The sequence below is a fragment of the Bacillus rossius genome, chromosome 5, assembly GCF_032445375.1.
Source record: "Bacillus rossius redtenbacheri isolate Brsri chromosome 5, Brsri_v3, whole genome shotgun sequence".
Taxonomy (NCBI): Eukaryota; Metazoa; Arthropoda; class Insecta; order Phasmatodea; family Bacillidae; genus Bacillus; species Bacillus rossius.
Window position 1 is genome coordinate 28450315 of NC_086333.1, and position 25191 is coordinate 28475505.

General features: G+C 32.5%; 2 protein-coding genes across 4 annotated transcripts in view; one reads left to right on the forward strand and one right to left on the reverse strand.

Annotated features, from left to right (window-relative positions):
* LOC134531671 (beta-catenin-like protein 1) overlaps positions 1–1876 on the reverse strand; it is a 95518-nt gene extending 93642 nt beyond the window's left edge. The window contains exon 1 of one of the 3 annotated variants that reach the window (XM_063367458.1): positions 1811–1876. Coding sequence is in view for 1 of the 3 variants with exons in the window: in XM_063367457.1 (XP_063223527.1) it covers positions 1482–1511 (30 nt within the window). In the remaining 2 variants the exon portion in view is untranslated. Of the gene's footprint in view, positions 1–1481 lie in introns of all 3 variants that reach the window. The other 2 variants (XM_063367457.1, XM_063367459.1) reach the window with 2 other exon arrangements.
* Positions 1869–22233, forward strand: LOC134531672 (protein SET). The gene is made up of 2 exons (XM_063367461.1): positions 1869–2234; positions 16230–22233. Exon 2 carries the CDS (start codon positions 16385–16387, stop codon positions 17264–17266), a length of 882 nt encoding a protein of 293 aa, XP_063223531.1. The 5' UTR covers positions 1869–2234; positions 16230–16384; the 3' UTR covers positions 17267–22233.
* The last annotated feature ends 2958 nt before the right edge of the window (positions 22234–25191 follow it).

Genomic DNA, 25191 nt, shown 5'->3' on the forward strand with positions numbered 1-25191 from the left:
TATTGTATTTTGCAATATCTGTAAATTATTTACTGATAGGTAGTATTAACAATAGAAAAAAATGATAGCGGTATCGTGAAGGACTACAGTCCCGGTCTAGTACATTTTGAGATACCAGTCATTAATGCGTAAGACTTTTACAGAAAATATTTTATCCGTATCTTAACAATTCACATCTCCTGCAATGTTTATTTTTCAGAATTATAAGTTCTCTAATAAATAGGGCAAGTTTTTATAATTCATGTACAGAAATATTGTCTTTGATGATGAAATTTCGGTATCACAAAAATAGACTAGAGTGGGGTGGGTTTATAGTGTAGATTACAATAACAATAAACCATGATATTCAAAATATGCAATACGTGAGAAAGTGTTTTTATAGTTCCCCACCCAAAACCCCCATATCCCCGTGCTTGACGCATAGGAATGTAGGGGTAGTAATGATGTAAATGATGCCATATTGGCGACTTCATTAGTACTGTTATGAATCGTAAAATGCAATAGTCCCGCATTTACTACCTGAACAGGTAGCCCTCATGTCACTTCAATGCTATAATTTGTAACAAAAAACTTCAGCTTGCTCCCCAGTCATTCAACTTTAATTTGTCCCAGAGTCCCTCGCAAGCATTATCACCACCTCTCCTCCATTCCTGTCCTGTCTAAATGTCTCGTAATCAGCCTCCTCAGTTCTCTATCCCCAAATTCCTTGTCAAACCACGTCTCTACCACTACAATATCACCACTATAGGTCTCCACCTTACTTCAGTATATGTATAACTGTATAAACACTCCATTTTATCATTACCATTTTCACGTTCTCACCTCTTCCCCTTAGTGGTACTTCTACTCTTACACAATTTTTTGTCATTCCCACTCTCTCCTTTATCCATTAGCCCTTTACATAAGCAGATTTAGAAAGGAGGGAAGGGGGGGGGGGGGCATGTGCTCCCCCAGAAGGATAAAACATACATTGGCTAAAACGACTTCTGAAGTAATAAAGTTGTATTATAATAGGTACAGACTATCGGTGCCCCACTCAGAAGTCAATCCTGGATCTGCCCTTAGCCCCTTATCCTGTTGCACTCCTGTTGACTAAGCTTAGCTCCATTTAATTATTCTATATAGCGGGTAGCATACTGATGAATTAGAAGGATGCGATGAAATAACTAGACCAAGAGGCAGTTACAGAAATCCGAAGATAAACATTTGATTAATATATCGTCATTTATATTTATTTTCATTATATATACCATTATATCGCCAAATACTATGCTACCAATACGCTACCATTTACAAAGTGAACGGATGTTATGCATTTATGTTTTTTTTTTTTTCTGCGGCTCTGCACAATACGAAAATATATACGAGCACGTTTAATATTACTAAGCGAAATATATATGCAACTACAGAAAACTTAAAAGTAACATAACATGATAAGTGAACTTTTTATAATTTAAGGGAAAAAAAACATTTCTCTAAACCTTATATGACAAAAGTTCGCCAATATCCATTTCAAGGTACACTTTTTATCAATTCCAGTCAAAGCATTAAAACGAACAAAAATACAACAGTTAAAACGACAGCTGCGCCCAAGCTTGCAGTAAATTTACGATTACTAATCAGTGTTGCCGCCAAACAAAAACTATAAATAATACGTGTATCCGTTGAATTTATTAATGTTAATAAAGCAATGTCAACGTACTAGAAATCTCCATTACGTTAAAAATAACTCAGTATTTTAATACATCACTATTTACACTATGGCTTCGGTCTCCGTATTAAATTATTACAAAAACATTTAAGTGTTTACGGTTCTCTAAGGTGTTTGGCAACTTGGAATTAAAAGACAACACCGCCTTCGTTTCCTTCCGGAGTCCCTGCGAAGCCAGCTTCCCTCTTCCCTCCTAAAAAACTAGTATGGTGAATTGCAGAGTAGCCATTTCACTCAATTTAAAATTATAGATTCTACGGGTTGACTTTTGCATATTTAGGGTTTGAAGAGCTTTTGAAATATCGTAACATAAAAACTGTTAAATATATTGATGTTTATACTATTATTTGTTTCTTTGTTTCATATCATTAAAAATATTTTAAACGGTTGTGATGAACTTATTGTGTTTCTCTTATTGGTCATCCTGCTTTAAATAAATGGTAATGGAAGTGTTTTGTAGGCAAATTGTATCTGTGAAAAAGCTTAATATTTCGTGCTGATCGAAGCAAATACAGATGTAAAGGTAAGAATCTAAGAAAGAAACTTAATTATAGATTTTAATTGGAGGGAATGGTGTGTGTATATTTTTAGTGTTTATGTTTTGTATCCTAACATTTACCGGCGTGCTTTTGGAATTGTTTTCCTTTCTTATGTGGTTTGTCAGCGTTGTAAATGGTTTTTGGTGCCTGTAAAACTATTCTTTGCGTGTGTACTTATTTTTGTTATATTATATGCGTAATTTATGAACACATTTTCTGTTCGTCCTGCGATCATTTATTTCTTGTATTCGAGAAAATGTATATTGTCACGTGGTGAATTGGCGGGTGAATTGATGTTGGCTGTTGAATATAACATTTGTTTTAAATACTTATCCTCGAGTATATTTTTATAGATATATTTTGAATTATAAACATGCATCGGTTTCTAACGGATATGATAATTGGTGTAGTCATTTTACATTACTACAAAATGTTTTGTTGTGTTAATTACCTTGTTTGATACCAAACTGATGAAAACTTTTAGTTAAGTTGTGACGAGAGTGACTTTTCCATTAAATTAATTAATTCCTAAAATTGAAAATTTCTGTACCACTAATGTTTGATGTACGAGAGTAGTCTAGATCTCGATACCATAACAATGTTCAGGACATCACCGACATGACGGCGCTACGTCATTGCCACCCCTACATTCTGAGAGAAAAAGTCCAGAAATATGTGGGATTTGGGCAGGTATTATTCACATGCTTGTTTTTCACAAACCACATTCTTGATACCGAAGTAATAGTTCCCAAGGTATCCTGTTCTATACTACCTAATATAGTATAGGACAATACCAAATTAATATTTCCCACGTTATGTTCTATACTTCAATTGTATCTATTAAATTATAGAACACCATATTGAATATACTTTTCCAACGGTATCGTATTATATACAGTAATCCCTCCCGGTTTACTATATTTTGCAATACCACATTTTTAATATATTCTATACACTAATTTATATTTTTCAACAACAGTATTTTTTGCAAACCAAGCATGTGAATATTCCCACTCCAAAACCCTTGTTCCCACACTAATAATGAAAGAACGGGTAAATATGTAGTGTACGGATTAGCGCCAAAAAAAATCGTAAAAATATGAAATAACTTTCATTATATGCTCTTTTACGTCCTCTTTTCATAACCGCCTGCGGAGATAAAAAATTCCAATTACTTTTGGAGATATCGCCGTTCTTATTTTGCAATACAAGACGTACGTAATCATTCGACCATCGCCATTTTATATTTTGCCGTGTGCGCGTGAATGCCTAAATAACAGAAATTTTCCATTAGGTAAGGTTAGTTACATTATAAATACTTCAAAATAAACGGAAATTAAAAATAATATCAATTAATTTTACTTGTATAGTTTTAAGTATTTATAATGTAACTGACCTGACCTAACAAAACGGGACAAAGGTAGATTAGGTCAGGTCAGCTACATTATAAATACTTTGAAACTGAACGGAAATTAAAAATAATAAAATTAATTTTAATGGTTCTTTAGTTTTAAAGTATTTATAATGTAGCTGACCTGACCTAACAAACCGGGACAAAGGATGAACAGACGACCACCGACGGAACTCACGTAATTTTCTTTTTACATGATGTAGTCGTTTACATGGGAGACCTAAGATACACATAAAGTTCTGCCATTCCCGATTACACCCGAACAATTCACCTTCAGCCAACTTCGGGATTTGTTTTATTTTTGCGCAGGAAAAATGAATTCAAATATTAGAAGTGGTCGGTTAGGTTAGCTACATTAAAATAAACAGGTTGAGAAATATAAATATTAATAAATAAACCCGAGGTTGGCCGAAGGTGAATTGTTCGGGTGTAATCGGGAATGGCAGAACTTTATGTGCATCTTAGGTTTAACGTACGTCTCAAAAAAAAAATCATACTTGAAAACAAGCAACAACGAACGCCGCACAAGTGCACAGGATGAAAATTAAAAAAATGTAATATCTCCTAAAGTATTTGGAATTTCTTATCTCCGTCAGGTTTAATGAAAAGAGGAAGTTAAAGAGCACAGAATAAAAGTATTTTCGGAATTTAAAATTTTTTTTTAACAAATTTTGCCCAAATATGATAATTAAAAAATTGGATATCTCCTAAAGTATTTGGAATTTCTTATCTCCGTAGGCGGTTATGAAAAGAGGACATAAAAGAGCATATAATGAAAGTTATCTCATATTTTTACGATTTTTTTTGGCGCTAATCCGTACACTACATATTTACCAAAGAACGTATAGGTCGTAATTACTTAAGCACAGCCTTGACTGCTTAATCAATATCCCTACCATATCGCGATGTAAAGATATATGTATGTATGAATGTTTGTGTGTGTGTATATATGTATATATATATATTTATTTATTTATTTACTTATTTATTTATGCTAATTACTCATTCATGACTGCAACACCAAAGACAAACCTTGGAGACAACCGTATCATGAAGCACATATATTAGCCTACTTCTTAGAGATGTGTATAAAATAGAAAATGGAAGCATAACAATAGAATAATATTGATATACAGTTACGGGGCATTCCATATCTAATCAACCAATAAAATACTGTAATTATTTTAAACTTGTGGTTTTTGAAATGTATCATATTTGTTGATTGTGTTCTACTCATCAGTAAGACCAAAAATACTAAGTTTAAATATTTTATACATTTTATTTTTGAACTATAAATGTTTGAGAATTTAAAAAATTACAGTTTTGTAGGAAAATTTTGAAATATTTAAAATCATGTAACTAAAACTGTTTGTTCTAGAGAGCTCAAATTTGTACCGTTCTCTAATGGCTTTCAAATTAAAAACTCAAAACACTTAATGTGTCACATCACTTTTTTTTTTTTTTTTTCCAGTAGAGCCCAAAAAAGTTTTTTTTATAAAAAAAACAAAATTTGAATTTTTAATTTTGTTGTAGTATATATATTTTCTCTGCCAAACCTCTTTATTAAGTTGTGTACAAAGTTTTATGATGGTATTCTAATGGTATCAAATTGAAATGATTATTTATGAAAATTGATGTGTGTGTAACTTGTGCTAATCATGACCTGTTACATCATTAAAAACTTAGATAATTTTTTTATGGAAACTTAAAGTTGATTCTCCATTATTCCATAATTTACGTAAGAAAAGTTAGGTCTGAATAGGGTGATAATAGTTTCTTTGGTAAATATAACTTCTGAACCTAACAGGAGTTGCTCAAGCAGTGACGTGTTTATTTCCTGTCTGAACTTGCAACCCTTAGTCAGCTTCCTCCTACTAGGGCTTTTTGTCGTAAGTCATTGTGTTGTGAGTTGTCTCTGAGTGAACAACTGCTCTGTGCAAGTTCATAAGATACAAATGGATAAACCATGGGGTAAATATTGTAGCAATCCATTTAATAGACAAACATTGTGTAACTAAAATCCTTAGGAATGTCGCAAAGCTAAATTATGTTATTGAAGACGGAATGAAAATTTGCACTTCTTGCCGCTTTTAGTTAAATAAGAAACAATCATACTCAAGTTCAGAAAGTGATACACATACTGGCCAAATTGTACGATTTACCCGTAAAATGTACGGAAAATCATGTTATTGTACGATTGTACGGCCATATCAGTTATTTAACTGGTTTTCCGACATTTTTACGGTATTAAAATACGTTTGTAAGATTTTGGTATCGTATCAGCGACGGGATATCAAGGTCAAATAAAATACATCCGTGTCAATTGTTTCTTCACTGGTTGCTACAAGCCAATCATCGCGTAGTTTATGTTATGTTTATCTTTGGGCTCTGGCTTTTGGGCATGTATTTTTTAGCAGTCTTTGAGTATTTTAGCGCGGAAGAAAGTGTTGTGGTTTGAATACGGTTATATAATTATTTTTTTATTTAGCTTGCATTAAACGAAATGCGTAGTGCTACGTAAATAATTATTTAGAGATGCGTGTATTGTAATTGCATTTGTGGCATCAGTACGATTGTATTGTTTTTCAATATGAGCGGAAAAACCAAGCAGTGCTCGCAGGCATTCAGAGACGTGTATATGCAAGAGTTTCCGTATATTATCAAGTCTGATAAAGATAATACGTATGCCTTCTGTAAGGTTTGTCGTTGCGACGTAAACATTGCACACGGCGGAAAAAACGACATTAGAAATCATGGCAAAACCACCAAACACAACAATAACATGAAAAGTGGCGAAGAAAATACGAAAATTCAGAATCATTTTGTGAAAACTGAAAGCGTGGACAATGCTGTCATTAGAAGTGAGTGTTTGTTTAGTTTGGTCAAGAAAAATAGGACCAAGTTCAGATCCCAGTTGTCAAATTAATAACTCTCTTGAAAGCATTTCTGTAATTAAATCCAGATCAGAAGTTTTCTGAGAAATTTACAGCATCACTGAAGCATTTCCCTTAAGAAAAAAAAGTTAGTTCGAAAGTGTTGTAAATAAGTTTGTAGGCCTATATTTAATTACATATCTAGATAAGAACATGAATTGAGTGCAGCTGATGATGGGTGCAATATTGTGTAAACTTCTATATCAGATGTGTGTGAAATATGAAATTCACAATATTACAATGCAGATTTTTAGGTAATTTAATAGCTGTATGTACTTTTTTGTTAGGTAGTGTAAAATATACAGTATTTGGTTATTTGTTATGTTTAATCATGGAGTATCCAAATTGCCGTGTTTGGTTTACGCTATAATTAATCATTTAAAATTTCTACTGGATTGGGAATTTCAAAAGCTGGCAAGTATGGATACAAATATTCATAATGAACGATTGACTAAAAATGTAAATACAAAACTAGGCTTCAGTAAAACTGATCCTGAGTATATGGATATAGAATCAGGTATAGGTTTTTTAAATGCATTGACATCAATAGTAGAATTGCCTGTTGTTAAAATAAAATGTAAATCAAATAATAAATACTGCAATGAAAAACTTGACAAAATTGATTTAAGATTTAATGAAACTTTTCCAAGCTGGCAACATAGAATATGATAACAAGAATCCACCAGACAACTCTCAGACAGAAATTCTTAATCTGCTAAAAGATAAAATTTGCAACACCTAGCAAGAGTGGAAAACTTTAGATTTAACAATTTTACCAACCAGTTGGTCTTGTGCAAGAATGGAATGTGAATTTGGTATTGGTAACTATATGGCGAGGAAAGCAAAAAAAAACTTGTTGAAGAAAAGATGGTGCTATCAACCTAATCCAAAACCTGAGATAACTCTACCACGTGAAACAGGTGTGTTGTAGCGGAATTAATATTAACAGCGAAGTGAGTAGGCAAATCTTTGGGGGGGAAAAGATTATGTGTCCTTGGGTAAGCCTTACATTATCCTAATTAAAAATTAAAAAATTTATTAAATGAAGGAAAAAGTAAAAAAAATTCACACATGCATCTAAAATTATTTAAACTCTATAAAATTGTATTAAGGCTGTTTGACCCAAAAAAATTTATTCCTGATTTTAGTGTTTAAATAATGTTTTCATATAGGTAAACAAATTTCCATAAGTGAAGAATTGTCTCTAAAACTGGTTATTTGTTAGCCACACGAGCTCAAAGTTTAGTTTTGTAGCATTTATTGCAATATGGATCTCGAAAAATACTTGATGAAATTTGCTAAGTTTTGATTTAGTGCAAGTCTTATACTTGAACTATTTAATGACATAGTTTAAAAATTTTAAAAATTGACCAGTATTATTTGTGCACAGTCATAAAATCAGCTAATTTCACTTTAATATAAAAACTGCAAAAATTCACTTACATTAAAAATCAATATAAACTTGAAATACATACCTACAACCATATACTTTTATAAAAAAAAACAATGTAGGTAAAGTGTGATATTCTTAATAGTAATACAGATCCAAACTAAGATGTGAATGCAAGTTTTCTTGGTGCCTGGAATTCCAAAATATATCAGATGCAACCTGCTACTCACTTGGCGCAGTGAAGTCTGGCTGAGCATTAGCTTTCCGACCCCACCCCCCTACCCTGCCCCCAGAGCGAGCAGTTAAACAGCCTGGCTGCCAGCCAGCCACAGGGTTGCCAGACCGCTGCTACCCTCCACCCCGAGCTGGCTTCGCCTACCTGACTGTCGCGTTCGCGTGGTGTACAAATGCCAATACGTGGGTCGCTAGTTTAATACAAACATGTGCTGGTTTTAGATGCAGGCTTTGTCAGTCTTGTGAAATAAATCGTACCGTTTTACATTCACTGATTTTTCTTGCAACAATGGCTCCCCAGAAATTAAGGAATGGCAAACGATATTTAAAAACTAAAAGAAACATGTCATAAGCAATAAAACAATACCAAGCTGCTCAGCGATTGTTGCATGAAAATGCAGGTGGTTTGGAAGAAATCCAGCCAGATTCATCAATTAGTTCGGCAGAATCTGGCCATCAAGTCCGGGAAGAATTTCAGGAAGTGTATTTTATTTACAGTACGGGTGAAATAAATATTTGCTTGCGTTTTAGTACAATTTTACGACAGCTTAATGAAAAATGCAGTTATGTATATGTAGGTATATTTTAATGTATATTTGTTTTAAAATATGTTCTCATGCATAGGTATATTGTGTGTGTAATGTAGGTGTGAGTACGTATATGTATGTTTGTTTATTCAGTCGTTTGGTCTGTGGTTAGAACATCCCAGTTTGCTTACTGCCCGATTTGAAAATGTTTTCGATTGAGATTTGGTGTTATATCCTATAATTCATGTGCCACCTAAGGCAATCGCAGGATCACCTTATCAAGAAAACCTTAGGTGTTTTAGCGGTTTCCAACCACGCCCTAAACTGATGTTGCCAAGTTCACAATTCAGCTAAGGATATCATCATCATGATATTCATCATCATTAATTTAATAGTCATCTGATAGTAAAATGTTCTCATGAACTCATGTTTGTATTTGTATGGGATACGAGTGTACGTTAATATTTATAGTATGTTATTTATATATCTGTAGTACGTTAATATTTATAAACATGTGTATAGGTTACACGTATGCCTTCATCCAAATATGTTGAATAGTGGAATTTTGTACACATAGGGGTATGTATGTTTGTGTATGTGTCGGGCATGAATTTTTGAAGTATTACTTCCAAATGTGTTTGGAAAGTAATTAATTAGGCTAAACTTGGTTATCTGGTAAATGTATAGATGATGGGAAACAAATATTTTATTTTGTTTGTTGAAATGAAGGGTTGCTACAAAAACATGGGAGATTAAGTTTATCAATTAGCAGAGTTTCTCACAGAAATATTTGTGATGACGAGACCTCCATGATTATAAAGGGCCTAGGAAAAATTTGCTACTGCTTGGTGTTAATGAACGATAACATGTCTGTGGTTAGACGGAAACACTTATTGGTGTTGTTTCCTCGGGATATTCAAACACCAAAGACAAAGTTTAAGTGACGTTAACACAAAAACTTTAAACAAATACAAACCTTTTAAAATTTTAAAGAATTAAGTCATACTTACAACACAAAGAACACCTAGCTTAAAATTATAAATTTACAAGTGGTACTTGGATCTTCCCGCCATATTTAAAAACAGCGGGTGTTCTATTATTAAAACAATTTTTTTAATAGATGCAAATATTTTAATTATATAATTTGGCAAAACTAATGTTGTGATAAGAACATGAAAGTTTGTATTTGATGATAATACATTGGTTTACATAAATGTTTTAAAAATCGTTAGGAGCAATAATGATGACTTTTAAGTTTTAAATATTCACATTAAAACATGTAGATTTTTATTAGTAATAATTAGTAGTGGCACAATGAGAAAGACAAGTAACTAACCACGCTTCTGTGGCTGTGATGCACAGTGAATTATAGGGTTTCAGCAAACCAACGTTAAAATTTTTTGTTTACTATGTCTGCTACTTTAAGTGACATTGTTATTCTAAAAGCATGCATAGATTTTAACTGACTATTAAACATTTGCTAAGGGGTCAGCGTATGTATTAGTTTTCAAACAATTCCATTCAAAATAAACCAACCAGCATGCACCACAGAAAGGAAATACAGTAGTTTGGTAGATGATTTCTAAAGAAAACATAGAAAATCTTAGCTGAACAGTTTATCTAGCACATGCTTATAATTCTGTTGTCACAACTACCACGTGCAAAAATCTCGACCAGTATTTTAAGAATTTGCTACTAGAGTGATGTTAATTAATATGTATAAGTAATGTATGAGTCTTTTCAAATGTAGCATTCTATACTTGGGGTAGAGATAATGTGTCTAGAAACAATAAACACATTATGGAAGCTGATAATTTTGATTACTTCATATAGATTCACCCTTGCTGGATTTGATTATGAGTATCAGAAAACATGATTATGTGTTACACATAAGGAAGAAAGAAAAAAAATTATGGACATAGATTAAGCTTTACTTCTTTGAGACAATTAACATTATAAAGTAATGTAATTGAAATTTTCAGTTTTCAGGTTCGCTGAATTTGAATTTAATCAATTGGTCAATCATTGGTTTATTTAAATTTATTTTTTACTCTTGCGGATGTATAGAGATAGTCGTAAACAACAAATATTTACCATTATAAAAATTATTTTAAAATACTCACAAAATGCTTATATTCTAAGTTTTATATGATACAAAATAATTTAAATAGTTGATACAGGAGAGATATTACATAACAGGTGGACATGTAACTGTAAATGTTAAAAATATTTTTTTCATATTTATTAGTATCAAATGGAAAAGATATGAGGTTTTTTAAATTGTATAGTTTAATCTGTTAATAAATCCTTCATAAAACATAAATAGAGCAAAAAATAATTATGTTGTAATATTAGTTTGATGTAATGTATAACAAAAGAAAGATATAATGTTATCTAGGTCTCAAGTTAAATGCTAGTTTGCCAACCTGTATTTACCAAGTATTATCATTTTCATAAAAGGCTAGAGTAAAAGATTTTCTTAAATTACTTTAAGTGGAAGCGATTAAAATAAATATTTTACCAAAATGTGCTTCAAAACATTAGTAGATCAAGTTTATAAAATAAACTTCTGCTCATATACTTATGGACAAGCTGAAAGGAATTTTCTCGTTTCCTTTATCTTGGAAGTAAGCTCAAAAGATTGCGGTTTATTCTTCACGGGTTATGGGCTGGATATTATGTATATTGAGTGCTCACTAACATTTCAGAGAACAAAAAATTAGTTCGTAGCATATTAGTTTTTGTGTTGTGCTGTTCTTGTGGTTAACCAACAATTTTCACGGTGTTCTTTGCTAACCAGTATTGATATTTTGAATGCAATTGATTTATCATAAAATAGAATTAAGCAGTACCAATTACATTACCAATCACCAGATAGGTTTGGGGTGCTCTTTCTGCTTTATACTGTCATAGACATAAGGGGGACCTAAGATATTAAGCTAAATACACGCTTTCTTTCACAAAATAATTTGTCGGATTACTTCTGAAGCTCCAAAAAATTTAATTTACTCGAACTGTTACTCTGACAATCTGAAAGGATTTGTTTTATGTGTTTTATAATTATTGTTGGCACAACTTTATTCTCACTAAATAAACACTTCAGTTATGTTAAAATATTTTTGTTGGGGCGATATATTTCTATGTCCATTGTGCACCTTAGGTTGCCAAATGGAATCTCGTACAAAATAACCTCTATCTTGACATAATTAAGAACATCTGACCTGTGTTTTGTAGTTAATTGTTCGTTAAAAATTAGTAGGGGCATGCAAATGGTAGAGTACATGTAGTACATATGGTACATGTCTGTTGCAATACCAATCACAGTAATCTAGTGCGGAAGCAAACTTGTCCTCAGTAGCTCGGTCTTCTCTTGCAGATGGCCGCCAATCACGAGGAAGAAACCATTGGAGGGAGTATACCTTGTAGCTGTCTGATCTGTGTTCCAAATTTTTTGCGTAAAATGCTTGCCCTAATAATGAGTTTAAAAGCTGGTTTTATGCCCTGAGTAAATAATATTTTAGATTTTTAATTTGACATTTGTGTGGTTTTAATACCGGCCAGACGTGACCCCTGCAATTGCCCAATAGAGATTTTAAAATTGTGTGTGTACGAGACCCCGTGCATTTCTGGTTTTGTTGTGGGGTAATGTGAAATGAATTTTCATATTCATAAAAGTTTTATTTCAAAACCTGTAAACTCAATACTGGAGACTTACTAAATAAATAATTAATGTGCAAGCCGTGTTTGATTTGAAGTTTTTTATTTTTAGATGCAACGATACGAGAAAATTGCTTAGGTTAAATGTTAGTCCAAAACTTATTTCCCGAAACAATTTAAATCCTTGCATGGAAACAAATAGAGAAAAAAATTCACGCCATTTTAATCTATAAGTCAACGACGAAAACCTTATTTCATTTCTGGAATTTCGTTTATTCTTCACATAGTCATAACATAACAATACATAGACCAAAAAAAAAATTCGGAGTGACTATTTACACGCAGAACAATTACATTTATTTTTGGTCACCCAACGAAGCTTAGAGGTTGGTTAGTTTTGCACTGTTTGTCATGGAAAAATTCTAAAAATCAAAAACATAAATAAAAAAATATGAAGATATATTCACAGAAAACAAGACTGAATCGACTAACTGAATCAGTCTTAATTTCTGTGAATTTTTTAATCTTTATATATATTTTTTTTTTCAATGACAAACTGCAAAACATCAATGGCGTATGTCCGAAAAAGTGCATTAATTCAAAATTCCCCATGGCATAAATCATTTAAAGAACGTATAAAATAGTGTTGGCATGTATGAAATTGATAAACTCCTACACCATTTGACCAATCACCATAAAAGTTGGCACATAGAAGTTTTTTTTTTTCAGTGGAAACTTTTTTTTAACTTGCTGCTAGATGGTGCTGCAGCACATCAACTCCTATACAGTTCAATCAATCACCATGAAAATTTGTGTGCATAGATATTTTAACACTGAGAATGTTTTCGCGATATCCATTTTGCTATAAATTGCCTCTTGATGATGCTACAGCGCATTAACTTCTAAACCGTTCAATTGATCGCCATGAGTAAAGAAAAAATCATAGGTCATAGACATGCAAACAGCAATTGAGTTACATTTCTCTATGTCCACCATACTGTCATATAGCACTATCCATTTGGTTTTAACTCACAGAGTTCTGTGTCGAGTTCTTTGTCATACATCATGCAGTTAAAAGAAGAAGAAAATACTTATAATTGCATAATCATGTTACCCATAAGTTACTGTTTGTATGGTAGGAAATTGTGTTGTCAGGTTTTTTTTGGAAAGATTTGGGTAAATATGTATTCTACAGATTAGCGCCAAAAAAAATCGTACAAATATGAAATAACTTTCATTATATGCTATCTTACGTCCTCTTTTCAGAACCGCCTGCGGAGATAAAAAATTCCAAATACTTTTGGAGATATGGCCGTTCTTATTTTGCTATACCAGACGTGTGTAATAATTTGACCGTCGCCATTTTATATTTTGCCGTGTGCGCGTGAATGTCTAAATAACAGAAATTTTCCATTAGGTAAGGTTAGTTACATTATAAATACTTCAAAATAAACCGAAATTAAAAATAATATCAATTTATTTTACATGTTGTATAGTTTTAAGTATTTATAATGTAACTGACCTGACCTAACAAAATGGGACAAAGGTAGATTAGGTCAGGTCAGCTACATTATAAATACTTTGAAACTGAACAGACATTAAAAATAATAAAATTAATTTTATTGGTTGTTTAGTTTTAAAGTATTTATAATGTAGCTGACCTGACCTAACAAACCGGGAAAAAGGATGAACAGAATAAACTCACGTAAGTTTCTTTTTACATGATGTATTCGTTCGCGTGAGAGTCCTAAGATCCACATAAAGTTCTGCCATTCCCGATTACACCCGAATATTCACCTTCGGCCAACCTCGGGATTTATTTATTTTTGCGCAGGAAAAATGAATTGAAATATTAAAAGTGGTCGGATAGGTTAGCTACATTAAAAAAAAACTTTAAAACCATTTGGGCGGTTAGTTAGGTTAGTATAGCTACATTAAAATAAACAGAGAAATATTAATAAATAAACCCGAGGTTGGCCGAAGGTGAATTGTTCGGGTGTAATCGGGAATGGCAGAACTTTATGTGCATCTTAGGTTTCTCCGTTCGGGAACATCGCAAAAAAAAATGATACTTGTAAACAAGCAACCGTTATCGCCGCACGAGTGCACAGGATGAAAATTAAAAAATTCGATATCTCCAAAAGTATTTGGAATTTCTTATCTCAGCCGGGTTTAATGAAAAGAGGAAGTTTAAGAGCACAGAATAAAGGTATTTTCGGATTTTTAAATTTTTTTTAAAAAAAATCTCCAAAAAATGAAGATTAAAAAATTCGATATCTCCTAAAGTAATTGGAATTTTTTATCTCCGCAGGCGGTTCTGAAGAGAGGACGTAAGATAGCATATAATGAAAGTTATTTCATATTTGTACGATTTTTTTTGGCGCTAATCCGTACAATACATATTTACCAAGATTTGTGGTAAACTACGATTTGTTCCAGCTCTGATTTATAGTTCTTTACATTGTAATGAATATATTGCTTGTATATTTAATGCTATACATAGTCCTTTTAAAAATATGTATATAAAATCAGTAATTGTTTATATTTATTGAGCAGTTAAATTCTCAATGTCACATTGCAGCTATTCTCTGCATAAAAATGCTTCAATTTTTGTTCAACCTTTTGCAATTCTCACCGTCCCCTTAGTTAGTCAGCAATTTAATAATGATGACCTATGGTAGGCCTTTCACTTAAGAACATTGTTTTATTCGTAAAAATACCCTTCAACAATCTGTGATAAAAAAAATCTGAAATATTTCACAAGTAAATGTTTATTGGAACCTAAATTAACTATTACATAATTTGTTTATATATTCAGTGAGCATTTTTATTTAATTGTGTATATAGAAGCATTGTCTTTATAAATGTCTAACCAACTGCACATACCGAGTTCATTGAAACATTTTTCAAGCTATTAGTTAGGCTTTTGATTTTTTTGTGAATCCAAATTAAACACACAGGCATTGCCATACAGTTTTATATATATATATATATATATATATATATATATATATATATATATATATATATATATATATATATATATATATATATATATATATATATATATATATATATATATAATTTTCACGCTGAAATTTTACTGTCTAAAGTACTGACTCATCAACTAATCTGAATATTTTGAAATTAACTTAGTTCAGACAGTCATTCATTTCAACAGCTGTACATACTAAATTGAATTTAAAACATAGCCTATGTTTTACTTGTTAGTTATGATATAATATTAAAAGTGGTTTTATGTTTTTATTCCCAGAACCAGGCTTTGGTTTTCCTCAATGGCCCAGTTAATGCCTTCTTAACTGAAATAAGTTACAATAATTTAAAAGTGTTACTTTGTTATGTGTGTGTGTATTAAAAATATATTCTATTACAGGTTATTTAAGTCAGGAGTTTTTCCTTTTAGATTAGGGATTTTCCTTTTTGGTGGTCACAGTGTATGAAATTATAACATTTTGGCAATGTTATGTATTCATAGTAAAAATTTCTGGAAATTGTTTAAAAATTTCCAACTGTAAGTATAATTAGGTGGCACCAAAACAATCAACACCTCAGCTTTTCGTCATAGTTCTGTCAGTTTTTGACTTAGCTGTAGCGTGGGAAACTGTAGATATGTGTATTGTTACAAGCTGTGGTGTTTGACCTGAGTGTTTGTATGTAGGTTGTCTTTGATTTATTGTCATAATACTAGTGCCTTTCTAAAATGTTAAAATGTCGAGCAGATGTGTTATAAAATAAAAAAATTTTACCTGCTGTGCTCAAAACATATCAAGTCTACTTTTGTCTTTACACAATATCCTCTGTTGCAGATGGTCAACTAAACTGCTTCCTTTCATAAGAAATTCAGTGAAGATTTGCATTTTAATAATTCAACATTATTATCACAGGCAGCTAAAATTCTGTTCCTGCTTGAACATTACCTATTACCAATTATAGTGCATTTACTAGGAATAGATAAGACACGATGGCTACAAGTGGAGCTACACCGAAGAAAGTGAAGAAAGTGGAAGGTGGAAATGCCACAGGAGAGAGTGAGACTAGAGACTACGACGTTGAGACGCAGAAAGCCTTGGAAGAGATAGATGCCTGTCAGAACGAGATTGATGCCCTGAACGAGAAAGCCAGCGAAGAGATCCTTAAAGTGGAGCAGAAGTACAACAAACTTCGAAAACCTTTCTTTGAAAAGAGAAATGATATCATAAAAAGAATACCTAACTTTTGGGTCACTGCCTTTGTGAACCACCCTCAGATTTCTTCCATTCTAGAAGAGGACGACGAAGATTGCTTGCATTTCCTGTCGAAGCTGGAAGTTGAAGAATTCGAGGACATCAAGTCAGGATACAGGATCAGTTTCCATTTCGACACAAATCCATATTTTGAGAATGACGTGCTTACGAAGGAATTCCACCTGGGATCGTCCGGGGACCCAGCATCCCAGAGCACTCCCATCCGGTGGAAGGAAGGCAACGACCTGACGAAGAAGGCGAGGGAATCTGCCGGGAAAGGGCGCAAGCGCGGCGCCCATCAGGAGTCGTTCTTCGGCTGGTTCACGGACCACGGAGACCCGTCGGCGGACGACATCGCAGAGGTGATCAAGGACGACATGTGGCCCAACCCCCTGCAGTACTACCTGGTGCCCGACATCGAGGTGGAGAACGGCGTGGAGGGAGAGGAAGAAGGCAGCGACGAGGACGAGAATGACGACCCCAACGTTGTTGTGGTGGAAGAGGAGGAGGACGAGGAGGGTGATGATGATGGAGAAGATGAGGATGTGATGGTGGAGGATGAAGAAGATGAGGCAGAGGGGGAGGTGGTGGAGGAGGGGGAGGAAGGAGATGAAGACTGATGTGATAGAGTGGAACACAGGGACTACACAAACAGACAAACTTCGTGGAGTAGTTAATAACACTTGGTTATCTTTCCAGCCAAGCAAGGTGTCTGTAAGTGCGGTAATCCAAACACATCATCAAATCCAAACTTCTTCCTGGATCTTTTGTTACTGAGTCTGCCATTCATGAAACCTTCTGTGACTTTAGGATTCCATTCACGTGTAGAACAATTTGCAAGAATAGGATTATAGTTCTGAATATTTCCCTGGAATGTTTTTCTTATAGTTTTTTTTAGACTTAACATTAATTTGTTATTTTACTGTTCAAAATATATTATTTTTGTTCTGAAATTAATTTCAATTTTCTTATCTTTGAAAGGTGTTGGAGTACAATAGATAAATTGGTCAGATCTAAATGTTTAACTTAGTAATTTAAGAAAGCTGTATTTGGGTTATTATATTTACATTGGTTCAGCATATACCTATGCCAAAACATTTTGTTCCGAATTTCTGAAATATTTCTTATTGAGTGTGCACAGAGGCACGATAGTTGTTGTGTAGTGTCTACTCCTTAAAATAACACATTTGTAGATAAATTGTATACAAACAAAGAAGTTGTGTAGCTGTTTAACAATAATTTTATAATCAGCAAGTGAGGAGCCAACCTTGTATACTGTGATTGTGGGTTTTTTATGACAGCTGTTTAATTTTTTTCAAAATACATTTTGTACATTACTGCATTTTGAGAGCCATATTTTTCTAAAGTCCATAGAGTTCTAACAGTCTTTGAATGGAAGGTCTTAAAAAATCTTAATTTCAGTTTTTCGTTAAAATTTTATTTGCCTGTCTCTTGAATGCAGTACGCAACAGATCTTATTTTAGGTCTTTATTGTTTTTTTATTTTAATTTTAAATGGTACACATGTAACAGTTGAATACAAATATAAAATAATTACCTAGGATGGGGTATATTCTTTTAACTCATAAAGAAAAGAAACCATAAAATTATAGCTCAAATCAATAAAAAAATTATTATGACTCTGACCCTTGAATGGTCCTTACCTGTAAGAACCTTGTATTCAAAGGCATTGTTATTTGTGTTTCTATTTGAACTTTGTATGGTGTGGTCTTAACAGAAGTGAATGTTGCTTCAGGAAACACCTGAACTTCTACAAGACATTTGACATATACCACATTATTATTTCTAGAATATATGTTAATAAGTAACAGAATTGATGACATTAATTTTGCATGTTAAATGAAACCATAGACATTCAACTTGCAGATGGCACTCCCATTTTTTTTATATTGAGAATGGGCTATTAAAGACTAACAACAGGATCCCCATACGTCTCTTCTCTGGTCTTTCATTCACATAATAAGAATTTATAGTGTGCGAGGATTTAATATTTTAATTTGGGGTTTTTAATGAATTTTTAACTTATTATTTAGTTTCATAATACTCTGAACATAGCCTTGAATGTAGATCAAGTATTTTTAGTAAAAATTTAATGTTACTCTTGTTTTGTAAGTCTCAAGTTAAAAAAATTTTTTATTAAGGTCAGAATACAAGAGCAATTATTAATGTTGTTTGGGTAATGCTCCTTCAGTTCACTGCATACTTAACTGTTCATAACAGCATTATTTGTGATGTTTAGTTATTTTTTTGTTCTCTTGCCCAAAAATATTATATGCCTACCCAATATTTATTAATTATTTTCTCACATCTCTTTCATTTTGAGAAATAGTTTATTTTCTTCCTTAATTGTAACTGAAAACAATTTCAATTGACAAATTAAATTTCACATCCTAAAATATTTGTTTCCTTTTTGAACACATACTATGTTGGCACACCTTAAACCCGTGGGAAGATAATGGCCTATGCTTACAAAATGTCATTTTACTAGTCGCATCAAGAGTTAATGGTTATAATGTATTGAATTATAGCTGAAACACAAAATAACCTTCAGTGTGTTTGTAAAGCCACCACATCCACTGTTTTCAGTGACATTTGGGAAAATTAGGACGGAGATAAACTGGAAGTCCTTACAACTTGAAAGTAAATGTTTTGTTCATTTGGAAATCCATAAGTGAGATTAAGGGTCACTGGAATCTGGATGTACAGCAACCATTAGTAACAATGACTCAATTTAGTGAATGAACTGTATTAAGAGAGGATCAGAAAACTTAAAAGAATAAAAGAGGGCACCATTTATTGGAGGGAGAGAACAAACTATATATATATAGTTTGTTTTATATATATATAGTTTGTTATATATATATAGAAATATATATATATATTTCTATATATATATATATTTCTATATATATCATAGGCACAGTTTTCTCAGAACTACACTGTAAGAACTTATTTTCTTTGCTATATAGGGCAATAGGCCTAATTTCTGTTATTTTTTTTTTAATCTCATTTTTTTAGTATTGGCTATTACTTCTTTTGAAAATATTCACACATATTTCACTGTCTTAATCTGTTGTGTACTCTGCTGTAAAAATCAATGTGTTTGTTTGCAGTATTTGCTCATGTACTTGGGTTGGCTTTCTTGTGTCTGTTAGAATGTATTAAGTATGTAAATAAAGTAGCTGTGTTTCATGTAGTGGTGTCCACAGTTTTTGCAAGTAAGATTTTTTTTCTTTTAAAATATTCACATTTTAAAATCTATTTACTGTGTTGTACTGGAAACAAATTTCCAGTCCTGAGATAGGTTTGGTGAAAAAAGTGGAACTTTAAAAACTTAATTGTTTAGTTTTAGTTTTTCATTTTTAATGCTAGTTATGTCAAAACAATAATAAGTTGAGTAAGTCAAATATTTATTTGTAAACTCTTATTTTTGTAACTAAGATTGTAAATTAATTTTATTTTGGTCTACTACGTCCAATATTCTGTATGAATAGTGTTCAAGTTTTGTAATGTGTTTCCGTGGTAACCAGATGCTGCATTCAACTCAACACCTAAGTGTATCATTCATTCTGTAAGAGGTTTTTTTTATAATAAATATTGTCCCAATATTAACCTAGTCTTCGAAAGTTACAGTTATGGTATTATATAAAATTCTCTTTTTACCTTTCATTGACACTTAAATTTAATGGTATAGAAAAATGTATCCTTTAAATGGGAGGCATCTTATTGTTGATGTTGGCAAAAATTTTTTGAAACTACTAGTAGTGTGTGCCTTTTTGGTGAAATCCTTGTGTAGATTGGTTTCTCAAATGAAGCATGCCAAGTTGTGCCCCAATTGTCTCGTTTAACATTTTCTGTATCTAATTCCTGTGTTTGTAGAAAATGTAATGCAATTTTCTCTTTGCAGCAATGTAAAAACTTTGTACTGTGTAACGAGAGATCTTGTAGACAGCAGGTTGTGTTAAAAAGGATTTACAAAAAAAAATTGAAGATAATTCAATTTTTATATGCACAGATTGAAAAAGACTTTAAATGCACAGATGCTGCTTAAAAATAAAAAAAGTTAGCAAGATCATTAAAATGAAGATGTCAGTCCCAAAATCAGGATATCTTCTAAGTTTTGTTGGTAGTCAATGAACATTTGCCAAGTTGACAGATGCAGCTTTCTGTTTGGTATTGTAAACGTAGATTGTGGCTTTCAAACTGGAAGTAACTTGTTTTGATATTTTTATTAAAGGATTCTTACAAGCTGATTTATTGTCATCTATTTTGCAGTTAGTGATTGTGTCTTTCAATTAAAGTAATTTTCTTGTAAGTTTCAGTTGCATCGGTAACTTTCTTTCTAGAGCTAAATAATTTCCTTTTATGGCATGCACACAAAATTAAGTTTTAATTTTCGTATTTGTAATATTGTAAATAATTAGCCAGCTATTATGGAAACTGGACTAGAATTGCACTTGTGGGTAGCAGGGTCAAAGTACACCTTTAATTAGGTTAGGATATTTTTATTCCTTTTCAATTTTATTGGGTGAAAAGATTTGAATTAATGGAGAAAAATGTTGAGTTCTGTTTCATTTATGATTCCAAAATTTTTGTTTATTCTTTATACAAAACTCATAGTTAATGGTTGCAAGGTCAATATCCTTAGCAATGCAGCAAGTAATGCTGGTTGTAAAATTGGGTCTCTTGCATAATGTGTTTGTACTGCTACACAACTCTTGTAAAAATTTAATATTTGGGAAGTAAAATGAATCAGGATTGTGAACAATTGCTAGTTAACATTTATTTATGTGACATGCATAGTTATTCTATGCATTCTTAATTTTCAGGCATATTTTTTTATTTGTTCAAGTTATAAAAATCAGTCACATTTGTCTTATGAATGTCCTAAACTTGTAACGTGTGTAAATTTGTGTCATTTCATCGAATATGAGAATAAAATTTGACAGTTATGTATTTGGTGCTTGGTATTGTTTAAAACATTTCCATCAGTATCTGTGCTGTCTGTGGACTATCAAATTTTATTTACTTGTGTGCTTCTTTGGAGAAAAAAAAAATATTATAAATTTTTTTTTTGTGACTTTAAACTTTTCTGGTTAGTGTAGTTTTTTTTTTTTAGTTTTTTTCCAGTGACAAGTTTTACCATTTTAGAAAAAAATTCTGGCATTTTATTTTGAATTTATCTCCAACAATTTTTAAGACCTTGGTATATAACATATAAGATTTTTCTATTTAAAAATCACAAATATCAATTTTGTTTAGTATATTGCTAATCAAGTTTTAAATTAAAATAAAAATTATTATAATGGGGAAATTCAACTATACATCCAAATGCAGTTATTTACATTACCTCAAAAAAATTAATAACCGGATTATGTGGAAAATTTGAATTTTAAGTATTTTGAATGGAATGAAAATGTCTGGTTTGGTTGCTTTTTATGTGTTTGTTGTATTGCATGTTTGGAGTATTAAAAACACCCTGGTATTTGTGCTTTGTATGTGTTGCTGTGTCAATTGTACATTTACAGTATATGTTCAGAACACAATAATATATGTACTTGTAAAAATTTTCACCTTAACTATTTTCATTTTCCCATCAGCATATTGTGCCATCTTCATAAGCTGTATGTGGTAAGATAGTGGTAGATAGAACTCTGAATTGTTTAGGCTAAATTTAGGCAGTTCTGAATTCAGTTCTCAGTTTTTACTTGCGACCTTGCATAGTTAACTTATCCTTGTGAGGTACTAGATTAAACCGAATGAGTTTAATGGTTGGCCTCTCATTAGTGTCATGTGAATTTACTGCAATTGACTTATGATTATATCCTTGTTTATAGTTAGAAAAACAATATATGTGCATGTATTTGTTAAAACTTACATATCAGTGTTAAATATTAATTTTTTTTAATTCATACTTTTAATATGTAAAAAAAGTGAAAATTATTTTACTTGTCTTAAAATCTCTTAAATATAACCTACAAAACATTTTTTTCAAAATGGCAATGTTTCTGTAACGTGAATTTGGGGAGAAGTGGCCTACATATATTCATCTATTTGCATACTTCACTTCGAGTTCGGACAGCCCTTGTGATGTCACTCTGGGGACAAATGCTTAAGGTGAATTCAGACATGAACTTTATGGGGAAAAGGGGTACTGTTCAATAGATGTTTCTACTGAGTGGTCATGATGTAATTAGTAAAGCAAAAACATCTTTTATTGTGAATATTTCCCAGACATCACAAATACCAGATTACATGTAGAATTATTCGGAGTGAAAATTAACAAATTAATATTCAATAGTTACATAGTGAAAAATTCATAAGAATTATAATAAAAAAATACCATTAAATTGCAACAAAAAAAATTGTAGACAAAGCAGTGTCCAAATGGCACTGGTGAAGTTTACTCATCCTAAAAATGGATGCTCTCCATTGTATAAATGTAGTTAAAATTATGAACTAAATACAGAATTAGATATATATTTCAAGTCTGCTGAAATTTAATTATCTTCTGACCTTTTGTATTGGTTCAGTTAACATTTGGCTCTCTACTAGTAAGGTCTGCTGTGTTCATCATTTTGTACTCTGGTGGGTTTTTTTTTTTTTTTCATTGGTTGCATGGCCCTGTCTTGTTATTTAGACTTGTTCAACAATGGATTATGGCCATTTAAATTGAAATGATGTATTCTTTCATCTAATGCTAACCTTGTTTTTTTGGATCAAACAAATATTAATTGTGCAAAATGGGTTTGCTGCATTAACTCATTTACATGGTAGGCTGATCATGTCAATTGTCTGTGATGGAATATATTTTACAAAGTTCTGTGATGTTGAGAAATTTGTATTTTTATGTGCTACTCAAAGTAGCTACTGTTTGCAATTAAATATGGACAGTTTATGTGGTGAAAGTGTGCATCAAATGTTGATATTCAGACATTTTTGTGCACTAAAATTTTGTACAGGTATGCAATCTACCTATAAAACAATGATTAACATGTGTCACCTAAGTTTGTAAAAGACTCATCAATGCAAGTTAACACAATAGCATGCATGTTTACTTCTGCTGACTGCATGCAGCTATCTGCTTGTTTTGAATGGATGAATTAATTGGGGCTTGATGTCTTAATGTTGGGGTTTTTACAGATTGAGGAGTGTTAAGATGAGAATGAGTGGGGGAAACAATATCTCAAGTAAACCATTGGCACATTACTACATTAGGCATACATTGTCAACCATCCGTGAGATGAGACAATGGTTAATCGCTTGCAGGATGTATATGATTGTATATAATTGCTGGATGTAAAAACACCACAGCATATTGATGGGAGTGAATATTGAATCTGCGCTGGTGTAAAAAGTGATGCCAACACCAGTGTAATATGTCTTATACTATAAAGTACTTATTGTGACGTGAACAACCAAAACTAAGTGCTAGATTAACTATAGACAATTTTGGTTCCAATATATGAAAATGTGAAATGGTCTATCAACCTGTGCCATCAAGCACAAGTCTAATGCATTCCTTTTAGATTTTTGTGGCACTAGTGTGCATAGGCCACCCAGTAGACCCCTATCACCTTTTACGTTGTTGCATAACCAGTGCCTGTGCCAAAGTGCAGGGATTATTGACTGGAGGTGACTGTCTTTTATGCATGTCACTAACAGATGGTGAGGTAGGATCTTGGACGATGCACCGATGGGATGCGGTCACAAGTGAAACAGAAAAATGAACCACCACTGGAAACCAGAATCATGCAAATTGGCTGTGTGTTTTATATCAGGGGCGCAACAACTAAATTTTCAATTGGGGGGCAATATACCTTTTTATAAAGAATCCTCAATCCCCCCTATTTAAGCAGGAAAATTTGTATCTCAAGGTGCAAAATGGTGCTATTTAAGCAGTTTTATTATCTAAAAATTGATTACATAGCACTTTCTTTGCCCCCACTTCAAGGTTTCAGAAGGGGGGGGGGGGGGCAAAATACCCTTGCTCCCCCTGTTGTTGTACCCTTGCTTTATATATATCTGTGCCACCACCAGTTATGATTATTTAGTTGTGGCTTGGTCTAAATACGTAGGGGCACAATTTTTGGGTGCAGTATGGACCTGGTGAGAACTAGTTCAGAGTTCCAAGATTGTGTTGTAAATTCCTCCCAATGCTGTTGTAGAGCACAGAGTTTAAGGTGAGGGCCAGGTACTGTGTGGAGGGATCGAAACTGTGGTCTATTGGCCCCCCCCCCCCCCCTCCAATGTGCTACATCTATGTTGCGGTGATAAAATGTTAGCAGTGCATGTCTGTGATGCCTTAACTAGCCATAAAGCCTGGGAGGTTGACAACCAGCGAAGCATCAACAAATGTGTTGAATGCCACGGAACTTACAGCCAGAGAAGTTTAGAATGTTCTCCACCAAATCAACTATTGCTACCAGGGACTATAAAAAACCCATTTCCCTGAAGCCAAGAGCCACCTGCACACGACATCCAGTAGAAGATATCCGATTCTTTTGTGACCCATCACTGTTGTT

What these genes read in the sequence shown, in the direction of transcription:
- LOC134531672 (XM_063367461.1), top strand. Translation starts at nt 16,385, where the DNA reads ATGGCTACAAGTGGAGCTACACCGAAGAAAGTGAAGAAAGTGGAAGGT.